Genomic DNA, 12272 nt, shown 5'->3' on the forward strand with positions numbered 1-12272 from the left:
CTGCTGCAGCCATGTGCTTCAGTGTCACAATACGTTTCCATGGTAACTAAGTTAACATTCTCTTGAAAAAACGTTTTGTCCTCAGTGGTGGAATTGACACCACTACCAAAGGACAGGTATATTTTGTGTAAAAACCAATATAAAGGGCATACAAAAAAATATTGATATAGATTTTATTTCATTGACTCTTTCTCCAGTAGATAACATTATATAATGTGTAATTATTGTTTTCTCATAGAAAAACATAGTAGAAGCTCAAAAGTCTGGGTCAGGGACAAGGGCAAAACAGTGAAATTGAGGTATAAAATGCACCTGAAAAGTAGCTAAAATACTTGATAGAGAGGTGTTAAAAAAGTCTGGGGTGATTGTAGTGTGAACTTAATGAAAAAAAATTGACCCCGAGGACATAAAAGTGCCGTAGTTGCAGAATCACCCATTTATGTTATCCAAAAGTGTCTGGTATGGTCATTTCTTATCAAGATCGGGGGTCCGATATCCCTTGACTGTCCATATTTAAAATATGTAAATAAATATAGTAAAATCGGGGGGATTTGGTTATTTGTGCCTGAAGGTCGTGGGCCAGAATCCAACTCACGCCAACATGGTAGGCCTATATGTGTGTGCTGAAGCCAGTGGCCCTAACAGCTAGACCACAATTGGACTCCAGTTTGACCTTAGTATACACTTGACACGTCTGTCATAGCGTAGCGGAGACCAATATCTATCTTGTGTTATTAACAGTGGTGGGAAAAAGTACCCAATTGTCATACTTGAGTAAAAGTAAAGATACCTTAATAGAAAATTACTCAAGTAAAAGTGAGTCGCCCAGTAAAATATTACTTGAGTTAAAGTCTGGTTAAAAAAAAAGTCTGCTTTTAAATATACTTACATATAAAAAGTCAATGTAATTGCTAAAATATACTTAAATATCAAAAGTAAAAGTATAAATAATTTCAAATTACTTATATTAAGCAAACCAGACAGCACAGTTTTATTTTTTATTTAAGGATAGCCAGGGGCACAATCCAACACTCAGACATCATTTACAAACAAAGCATGTGTTTAGTGAGTCCACCAGATCAGAGGCAGTAGAGATGACCAGGGATGTTCTCTTGATAAGTACATGAATTGGACCATTTTCCTGTCCTGCTAAGCATCCAAAATGTAATAAGGACTTTTGGGTGTCAGGGAAAATGGAAGAAAAGTACATTATTTTCATTAGGAATGTAGTGATGTAAAAGTTGTCAAAAATATAAATAGTAAAGTACAGATACCCCAAAAAAACAGCTTAAGTAGTACTTTAAAGTATTTTTACTTAAGTACTTTACACTACTCGTTATTAAACTAGATAACACGACAGTTGTTGATGTGTATATGGCTGCATTTCAGATACATTTTTGTACATTTGAATGTTGCAGTAATAGGACCTAGGCCTAGCATTTGAGTGAGCGAGCGAAAATTATTTTTATAGCAAGTCCCGATCCCAATGACTCGACTGCCTCCGCATGGAGAGAAAGACAACTGCTGGTCCGACATCTGTACCAACATAATAACATAATAAGCAAACCAGACAGCACAGTTTTATTTTTTATTTAAGGATAGCCAGGGGCACAATCCAACACTCAGACATCATTTACAAACAAAGCATGTGTTTAGTGAGTCCACCAGATCAGAGGCAGTAGAGATGACCAGGGATGTTCTCTTGATAAGTACATGAATTGGACCATTTTCCTGTCCTGCTAAGCATCCAAAATGTAATAAGGACTTTTGGGTGTCAGGGAAAATGGAAGAAAAGTACATTATTTTCATTAGGAATGTAGTGATGTAAAAGTTGTCAAAAATATAAATAGTAAAGTACAGATACCCCAAAAAAACAGCTTAAGTAGTACTTTAAAGTATTTTTACTTAAGTACTTTACACTACTCGTTATTAAACTAGATAAAACGACAGTTGTTGATGTGTATATGGCTGCATTTCAGATACATTTTTGTACATTTGAATGTTGCAGTAATAGGACCTAGGCCTAGCATTTGAGTGAGCGAGCGAAAATTATTTTTATAGCAAGTCCCGATCCCAATGACTCGACTGCCTCCGCATGGAGAGAAAGACAACTGCTGGTCCGACATCTGTACCAACATAATAAACTCTAAATTACAGTGAACATTTAAAAAAGCACACCTGCATGTATAACTCCAGTGTACAGTACCTAGTTCTCTTTAACATGATTGCCATTTAATAAATGAGTCACCTAAATGTTTTACATTATTTTCAACAACAAAAAAGAAGTGAAAAATAACACATATTTTGAACCAGTTTTTTTGGTGGGAATAAACCACAATAATTGGCAAAAACATACCACATGGGAGAAAACTATTCATTCTTAACCATTATGGCAAGAATTACCATTGATGAGTTTGCTTGTGTGTCAGACTTTTAGTATACTATAGAGCAAACTGCTGAACTAAAGCCTAGTGTAAGTAATAGAACAGTAAGGTCCATTCAAAGCAATGTGTGTGTGAGGTGACAGCTGCTCGTCTATCTGCTTCAGCATGTGTGTCTGCCTGCCCATGGCTCACCCCAGGGCCAGTGTGGGGTGGTTGGTCTGAATTGGCCTCTCCTTCTGCTGGGCTCTTCTCTCCAGCACTACAGGCCCAGGGCAGATCGGCCAACTCTCCCCATCACAATGCCCCGGTAGCGCCACGCAACACTCACTACCCTGGGTTTTATCAGTAATTAAGTGCTCCCACCAAAGGTGTGCTAACCCCCCACCCTCGTGAACCCTCCCAGCAATCTGCTGGCATTTAAATTTTCAAGATCACCATCAAAACACTTCAAAATCTAATGTAAGTTTTCCTGTCCAATAGGACAGAGGCTCTTTATGATTGCTAATGGATGAAGAGCTGCTTCCACTTTGGTCAATTGAGTAGTCCCTAAGCTTGGCCTCATTCATGTTAGTTATACAAGTATATCATTTCTGGTCTTTGCTTTGTTGACAATTTTTCAATTGCACTTACACATATAGATACAATGAGCGTACAAAACATTAAGAACACCTGCTCTTTCCATGACAGACTGACCAGGTGAATGCTACAGTATCATCCCTTATTGATATTACTTGTTAAATCCACTTCAAATCAGTGTAGATGAAGGGTAGGAAACAGGTTAAAGAATGATTTTTAAGCCTTGAGACAATTGAGACATGGATTGTGTATGTGTGCCATTCAGAGGGTGAATGGGCAAGACAAAAGATTTAAGTGCCTTTGAATGGGGTATGGTAGTAGGTGCCAGGCGCACCGGTTTGTGTCAAGAACTGCAACGCTGCTGGGTTTTTCACACTCAACAGTTTCCCGTGTGTGTCAAGAATGGTCCACCACCCAAAGGACATCCAGCCAACTTGACAACTGTTGCAAGCATTGGAGTCAACATGGGCCAGCTTCCCTGTGGAACACCTTGTAGAGTCCATGCCCCGACGAATTGAGGCAAAAGGGGTTGCAACTCAATATTAGGAAGGAGTTTCTAATGTTTTGTACACTCAGTGTATATCAACACTAACACACATTCTGTAAGACTTGTGTAAATTCATTACCCTGGATATCAGTCCCTGTGTGTCTCAGCTCTTCCCCCTCCCTCCAGAATCAGTGCCAACAGTTTCATCAGTAACAGCACAAACTCCATCGGCTGCCATGTTGGCTCCTCCAGCCCCAGTTTCCAGCACAGTTCCTCCACAGGGACAGTGCCAGGGTGCAGTGCACCGTAGATAGTGGGGCCAGGCTGGGGAGAGAGGAGAGGCCCTCTAGAGTCTGGTTTATAACTGGTGCTAACGTGCGTCCTTTGTCCGGATCTTATCCACATTCTGATTGTGTCCACATTGCATCTGATGAATATTTGCATTGACCCCCTTTTTTTGTTGTTGCACTGACTCTTTTGCACACTCACTAGACTCTACCCACATGCTGCTGATACTCTGTTTATTACCTATCCTGATTGCCTAGTCACTTTTACCCCTACCTACATGTACATATTACCCCAATTACTTCAACTACCTCATACCCCTGCACATTGACTCGGTACCGGTACTCCTTTTATATAGCCTTGTTATTGTTAATTGATTGTGTTACTATTTCCTTGTTTTAATTTAGCAAATGTTTCTTACTTTTAAATTCTGCATTGCTGGGAAAGGGCTCGTAAGTAAGCATTTCACGGTAAAGTCTACAGCTGTTGTATTCGGCGCATGTGATTTTTATTTATTTGATCTACACATGGTAGTAAAATGTCTCCCTTATCCACCGTCCACTGTGTCCAAATTGTGACCAGATTTCCTGGAGCCTCCCTGTATGCAAATTATGTGAGATATTCTTTCAAAATAATATGAACTTATTTATTTTAAGACAATTATTGATGCCATAAGTCAATGGTGCTACCTACCTGTCAATGATTTTAGAGACCGTTATGTTTTTTTAAATGGATTGACCATCCAGACCTATTAACAATTGATTGATATCCAAATACAATGGGTCCCTGACTACCTCCGGAGCTGGTCAGGAAGATCTGATCAATCATCTACACCTGTCTGTGGACAAGATCAGAATGTGGACATTTTAAGACAAAGGATGCATGTTAGAACCAGGTATAAAATGGGGCTTAGGTGGCGGCCGGGGCGGCATCCATGGTAGACAGGATGCGGACCACCTCAGCACGCTGTGTAGGGGAGATGTGTTGGGTCATGTGCACGATGGAATCCATGGCAACCTCAGGGTTGGCTTGGACCAGGCTAAAAAAAAAAAGAGGAGATGAGAGATTGTGAGTGAGATTAAGGAGATGCACAGTCACAGGTAAACAAAGGGTTAATGGAATAAATTGATTCTGTGGGAATCAGTAACATTGCACTTTCCTGACACCAGGAAATATCCCACTGCATAAACAGAGATGGTACTATACAAGGCTTTGAACTGACTGCTACCGGACATCTAAAGGCCAGTAGGTTTGCAGTGATCTGCCTGTTAAACAGGCTGTCTGTCTCACCTACGGATCTGCTTAAGGATGTGGTCCCTGCGGATGTACTTGATGTTCTCGTCGACGATAGACCTGGCCCCCTCCTCCTCCTTCAGCTGCTTCTCCAGCCACTCCACTACCTCCTCATTGCTGTCCCACAGATACGCCTGCGCACACACAGAGACAGAGCGAGAGCGAGACGAAGAGAGAGGAAGATTTACTCAATAACAGATTCTTTTTTTGGGGCCTTAAGTTTACCCATATTACTGGAAAAACATCCCCGTCCGACCCCATGTTTGTTTCGAGCTGGAGAGTACTACAATAATTTTCTCATAGCCATGCTTGTTTGAACTAGCAAACCAAAAAAGTGGAAAAATAATAATAATAGTATCCTATCAGAAGTGAAAGAAGTGCGAGAGCTACAAAGCAGACCACTGATGCCTTTTTGACTGGACCTGATAGAGAAATCCATATTCATGAGTGCAGCCAGTCTCTGATCCCAAACAAAGGCAGACGGGGGGCTTAGGCAGATTGGGAGGGCGTGACCTCACGCCGTTTTAAGAGTGCTCCTGCTTGTAGTCCGCAAGAACCTTTAATGCCATTAATCATTTTTTATCCGTTTGCTTTTAATTAAGAAACAGCGTGTCGCTCTCCTATCTGCACGTGCCAGGGCTCAGATTAATTGTAGCTTAAGATAGCCGGCCCTGATTGGAGTAATGTATTAAGCTAACAAGACGACCGCTTCTAAAGATACTCTCAGTCTACCTCAGGAGCTGGGCTTTTTCTAGTCACCCCTGAAGGCAGAAGTCTGGGCTGAGAGGGACATCTCTTCTCTAACCATCACTTCTAGTTATTTCTACCTAGCCATATCCAAGACACCACAACTCCTGGTTTGAAACTGAACTGAATGTATTTTTTTTTTTAATGACTCAAACCAGACTTCTAATTATGAGACTGTGAAGGAAGGTATAGATGTATAATCTGCAGCCTCTAGTTGACAGTGACTGTCAGTGTCTTTGTGCTGTGGTGGGCTGGTTTGAGGAAAGTAGAGGAGCAGGTAGTGGACAGTCACCTTGACGGTCCCTTCAGCCTCTACGAACCAGCGTCTCAGCATGGCCTGGATCTGTCCATCGGTCAGCTCGCTGTTGGCGACCTGGATCTTCATCTTGACCGTGTCCTCCAGCAGCAGACGCCTCAGACGCCAGTAGAAGAAGTGACGTGACGTCCGCCACTCCAGGATGTCCTGGGAAACCATAAACACAGCAGAGCTTCAGAGAGGAGATATCTCACCAACTTCTTCCTGACAAGCCATACTGGCTGACACTGTAATTTTAACATTTAAATTGAATCGTATATTGTGTAGTTATTCGCCAAAACATTTTCTAATATCTGACATTACTTAGTTTACATACATGTTTTATTATTTTGAACTGAATAAAATATCTTTGTACATTATGATATGAGAACTTATGAGTGCAAGAGAGACTCCAGAGACTAGAGGAATCCATCGGTCCTTGGTATTCTACTGGGAACCTGTGTGTCTTTCAATCACAGATTATTGTGCGGTTGCATTTGCAGGCATTCATCAAATAATATTTTGCTGATACATTTGCATGCATCTTGAGAGTGTCAGATAGATTGTCATCTCTTATACAGAAATGCCCTAGCAGTCTTCTCTCATGAAATAACCCATTGTGCATACACGAGTGTGTGTGTCTGTGTGTTGCTAGAGTGTGTGTTTCAAGTGTGTGAGTTTGTGTGTGATGGAGAGAGCCTGGAATCCTGCCTGGGGCTGTTCTGTGCTTGCTGAGGTGATGGGCCGGGTCATCAGCAGGTAATTATAAAGACACGTCTCACAGCCAGAGAGATTGGAACACTCTATTCCCTCGGGCCTCTACTGAACACTATTCCCTAGGCCTCTACTGAACACTATTCCCTAGGCCTCTACTGAACACTATTCCCTAGGCCTCTACTGAACACTATTCCCTAGGCCTCTACTGAACACTATTCCCTAGGCCTCTACTGAACACTATTCCCTAGGCCTCTACTGAACACTATTCCCTAGGCCTCTACTGAACACTATTCCCTAGGCCTCTCATCAACTGCACCAGGCTACTGCATCCTGGGTAATACAGGCTTGGTTACTCACATACTGCATAGATACAGCTCTGTGTGTATGGAGTTAGATTATATCAAAGAAAAACTTTATGTAACATTTCTTCACATATATAGTACCAGTCAAATGTTTTTTTTTTTGTGTACTATTTCTACCTTGTAGAATAATAGTGAAGACATCAAAACAATGAAATAACAAATATGGAATCATGTAGCAACCAATATATTTTAGATTGTTCAAAGTATTCACCTTTTGCCTTGATGACAGCTTTGCACACTCTTGACATTCTCTCAACCAGCTTCACCTGGAATGATTTTCCAACAGTCTTGAAGGAGTTCCCACATATGCTGAGCACTTGTTGGCTGCTTTTCCTTTACTCCAAGATCCAACTCATCCCAAACCATCTCATTTGGTTAGAGGTCAGGGGATTGTGGAGGCCAGGTCATCTGATGCAGCACTCCATCACTCTCCTTCTTGGTAAAATAGCCCTTACAAAGCCTGGAGGTGTGTTGGGTCATTGTCCTGTTGAAAAACAAATCAGATGGGATGGCGTATCGCTGCAGAATGCTGTGGTAGCCATGCTGGTTAAGTGTGCCTTGAATTCTAAATAAATCACAGACAGTGTCACCAGCAAAGCAGCCCCACACCATAACACCACCTCCTCCATGCTTTACGGTGGGAACGACACATGCGGCGATCATCCGTTCACCCACACCGCATCTCACAAAGACACGGCGGTTGGAACCAAAAATCCCAAATTTGGACTACAGACCAAAAGGACACATTTCCACCGGTCTAATGTCCATTGCTCATGTTTCTTGGCCCAAGCAAGTCTCTTCTTATTGATGTCCTTTAGTAGTGGTTTCTTTGCAGCAATTCGACAATGAAGGCCTGATTCACACAGTCCCCTCTGAACAGTTGATGTTGAGATGTGTCTGTTACTTGAACTCTGTGAAGCATTTATTTGGGCTGCAATTTCTGAGGCTGGTAACTCTAATGAACTTATCCTCTGCAGCAGAGGTAACTCTGTCTTCCATTCCTGTGCGGTCCTCATGAGAGCCAGTTTCATCATAGCGCTTGATGGTTTTTGCGACTGCACTTGAAGAAACTTTCAAAGTTCTTGACATTTTCCGGATTGACTGACCTTCATGTCTTAAAGTAATGATTGACTGTCATTTCTCTTTGCTTATTTGAACTGTTCTTGCCATAATATGGACTTGGTCTTTTACCAAATAGGGCGATCTTCTGTATACCCCCCTACCTTGTCACAACACAACTGATTGTCTCAAACACATTAAGCGGGAAAGAAATTCCACAAATTAACTTTTTACAAGGCACACCTGTTAATTGAAATGCATTCCATGAAGCTGCTTGAGAGAATGCCAAGAGTGTGCAAAGCTGTCATCAAGGCAAAGGGTGGCTACTTTGAAGAACCTCAAATATAAAATATATTTTGATTTGTTTAACACTTTTTTGGTTACTACATGATTCTATATGTGTTATTTCATAGTTATCCTACAATGTAGAAAATAGTAAAAAGAAAGAAAAACCCTTGAATGAGTAGGTGTGTCTAAACTTTTGACTGGTAGTGTAGCTATGGGGGACCCTATTGCACCCTTCATTTCCATAGTGTTCTGATACAATCTCTGTTGTGATCACGTTTGCGTTCAGCGTGACTTTGTGACAGTGTAGTCTCACCGTGATGACGCCCTTCTCCTGCATGCGTCCCGGGGTGTCGTGGAGGTCGGCGAACTGCACGGCCACCTGGTGGAAGATGGGTAACAGGAACTCCTCCCGCTCCTTCAGTTTGGTCTCCAGTTCCTTCCTCTCTGGCGGGCCCAGCTCTGGGGTACCTGGGGAGGGGGACCAAAATGACCAGGAGGGTTCCAACACAAACCATACTGAGTAGGTTATGGTGAGGCAGGGATTATTCACGGAGGTCTGATTCAAGCCAGCTGCATGCGGAGAATATTTATGTAACATCAGAAACAAACATTCCAAGGACATTGTGTCAATGGACAGTGTGAACGTTTGGGATGGGCTACACTTCCTTATTCACTGTATTGGTATGACAACATGAGTGTTTAGGGTAAGAAGCTACACTCCCATTAGCATGGTGTTGGTTTTATGCAATAGTGTGTAAGCGCCACTCTTATTATCCCTGCGTTGGTTGGTTCTTTATGACTGTACAGTGCAGGCTCAGCTCAGCTCTCCGTTTCACTGTCTGTTTTGGTTAGGTATTCTCCAGAACCTCCGGCTGCTGTGCTGCCTGTCAGCGGAGATTGATTTCTGTCAGAGCCAATCGGTCAGTCTCCCCACCACAGCCCCTAGAGGCCTGGCGCTGGCCCATTGCTCAATGGCTCCATGGTGCTCCTGTGAGCCCAGAGGAAGATCAATAAGCCCGGGTTGGGTGGGGTGACTGGGCAGGAGGGACAGAGCAGGCCCTGCTGATTGATCTGGCCCTGCCGTGATTGACACATCTCCCCAGGGAACAGAGCAGGGACGATACGATCACCCTCAGATAAAGAACAAGAGTGACAGGGAATTACAGCACACACACACACAGCTAGATATTACCATCCCTCCCTCCAAAGAGAGAGAGATACAGAGGGAGAGAATGAGAAACAGAGCGAGTGAGAAAGAGAGGGCGCAAAGGAGAAACCGAAAAAGAGAGCGAAAGAGAGAAGGAGGAAGAGCAGTTGTGAAAGAGTTGATTATTAGCAAGAGAGAACAGCAGAAGTAGAACGACATTGTGATTGAGAGAAAGTTGGAGTATTTTACTCACCCAATCTCTCTGCCAGGCCCATGTAGACCGGGTCCACCCTCCTCATAGTCTTCACCAGGTCCTTCTTCCTAAACTTGATCTCTACCGTTCCCTCTGGCTCCAACACTCCACCACTGTAAAACAGACAGAGGATATCGTCAACACAGCACCCAAACATCACTGACTGAACACTATTACAGTAGTAGAAGCATAGTCGGTCTGGAAAGTGCTTTGCTAAATGGGTTATGTTCAGAGAAACTCACCGACTGTCCTTGTCAGCGTACATCTCCATGTGGCGGGGGTTGATGGTGGGGTCTATGACCACCCAGGACCCTCCTCTGAGCTCTGCCTGGGGAGGGATGTACACCAGAACTGGCTGGCGGTACTCCCTCAGCCCATCCACGATGTAGGCCCCAAACTTCAGCACCTGGTCATACATGTCTGAGGGAGGCACAGGAGTGGGATTTTATATCAGACTGAAAACGCACAGACACAGGTATATAATATAATAATATAATATAATAATATAATATATAATAATAATATAAATATAATATATATAATAATAATATGCCATTTAGCAGACGCTTTTATCCAAAGCGACTTACAGTCATGCGTGCATACATTTTTGTGTATGGGTGGTCCCGGGGATCGAACCCACTACCTTGGCGTTACAAGCGCCGTGCTCTACCAGCTGAGCTACAGAGGACCACGCTTAACTAAGAGATATACAAACATATGTTATCTGTTACCTTTCATGCCTCCAGAGAAACCCCTCCAATTGGCGAACACCATGAGAGGGAGGCCCTCGCGGTTCAGGTCCTTGATGGCCTGTGCCGTCTTAAACGCAGAGTCAGGGAACCACACCTGGCCTGCCTGCTGGATGATCTGAGGACAGGACAACAGAGGGTTACAGTACGTGTGTGTGTATTTCTCGGTGTTCATGGGTGCAAAAAATGTGAATTAGGACAGAACATATTGCAGGTATTGAAAGGATGTTACCTTGGCTTCAGAGTCCAGGTTGGCTGGATCGGCTGGGATTGACAGCTCCACTGATCTAGTTTCCACAGCAACCACTCCAGTAGGTATGCCACCTAGCCTGTGTGAGAGAAGAGGGTCACATAAGGACAGGACACACAACTATGACACCCTGAGGGCTGATAGGAGGGTTGTTCGACCAAATGTCCCCTCATTTGAACAATTTGTTCAACTTTTAAAAAAAAAGCATAAATTACCTGGCTCTGCCCACCACCACACTCTGAGCCCACGGCTGCATGATCTCCATGAATGAGCCATGGTCAAAGAACCCACTTTGCCATGGGCCCTTTGGAGCTGGAGAAAGACGGAGAGAGAGACAGAGAAAAAGAGAGAGCGACAGAGTTTAAATATTTGATTATTACAAAGTAAACATTTGTAAATTAGAAATACCATTTGCCCTTATTTGGCAGAATAATACATTTTTCCCTCCAGATGCTGACCATACACTCATGTCATATCCATGCGGCCAAAAGCAGAGTTCTTTCTTTTGAAAACAAATCTCTAATCTTCAGACGGATGAGGCTGTAAAGAGCCTTGCTCAGCTCTCCTGTTCCTGGTAGAGTGAGAGCGACAGGGCTAGTCCAAGAGGTTACCATTCAATTAAGCGTCCCCACTCATCACAGCTAAAGACATGGACTGGTCTCCCTCGCGCAATGCACCGCCCCTCAATCTCTTCCTCTGCCCAAAGTTGTAATTACACTGATATGGAATCTGCTCGGGCCTGACCCTGCATGTAAAACCTAAGCCATCCATTCCCCTGCTATCTCCATCTCTTCATCCACCCAGCGAGCCCAGGGTTCACAGTGTCTCTCACAGTGTCTGGATGAGGAATATCCCCCCTACAGCAAGCCTATAACCCTCTAACAGTCAGGAATTAGTTTAACCCCTGACCTCAAAGACTCCAGCCACCCTAGTCATAGACTGTTCTCTCTGCTACCGCACGGCAAGCGGTACCGGAGTGCCAAGTCTAGGTCCAAAAGACTTCTCAACAGCTTCTACCCCCAAGCCATTAGACTCCTGAACAGCTAATCATGGCTACCCGGACTATTTGCACTGCCCCCCCACCCCATCCTTTTTACGCTGCTGCTACTCTGTTAATTATTTATGCATAGTCATTTTAACTCTACCCACATGTACATATTACCTCAACTAGCCGGTGCCCCCGCACATTGACTCTGCACCAGTACCCCCCTGTATATATAGCCTCCCTACTGTTATTTTATTTTACTTCTGCTCTTTTTTTTCTCAACACTTTTTTTGTTGTTGTTTTATTTTTACTTTTTTTGTTAAAAATAAATGCACTGTTGGTTAAGGGCTGTAAGTAAGCATTTCACTGTAATGTCTGCACCTGTTGTATTCGGC

The 12272-nt window shown here is 43.3% G+C and overlaps 1 protein-coding gene across 1 annotated transcript in view; it reads right to left on the reverse strand.

The window, feature by feature from the left end:
- Nucleotides 1–982: 982 nt before the first annotated feature.
- LOC311135752 (acetyl-CoA carboxylase 1-like) overlaps nucleotides 983–12272 on the reverse strand; it is a 58018-nt gene continuing 46728 nt past the window's right edge. Inside the window, exons 44-52 of the mRNA XM_084169797.1 lie at nucleotides 11108–11204; nucleotides 10875–10971; nucleotides 10625–10760; nucleotides 10136–10313; nucleotides 9894–10006; nucleotides 8807–8961; nucleotides 6065–6235; nucleotides 5023–5159; nucleotides 983–4771 (exon numbers count right to left, since the gene is read on the reverse strand). Coding sequence (XP_084025923.1) covers nucleotides 4642–4771; nucleotides 5023–5159; nucleotides 6065–6235; nucleotides 8807–8961; nucleotides 9894–10006; nucleotides 10136–10313; nucleotides 10625–10760; nucleotides 10875–10971; nucleotides 11108–11204 — 1214 coding nt within the window. The 3' untranslated portion in view covers nucleotides 983–4641. The remainder of the gene's footprint in view (nucleotides 4772–5022; nucleotides 5160–6064; nucleotides 6236–8806; nucleotides 8962–9893; nucleotides 10007–10135; nucleotides 10314–10624; nucleotides 10761–10874; nucleotides 10972–11107; nucleotides 11205–12272) is intronic.

Source organism: Coregonus lavaretus, assembly GCF_964263955.1.
Source record: "Coregonus lavaretus genome assembly, chromosome: 10".
NCBI lineage: Eukaryota > Metazoa > Chordata > Actinopteri > Salmoniformes > Salmonidae > Coregonus > Coregonus lavaretus.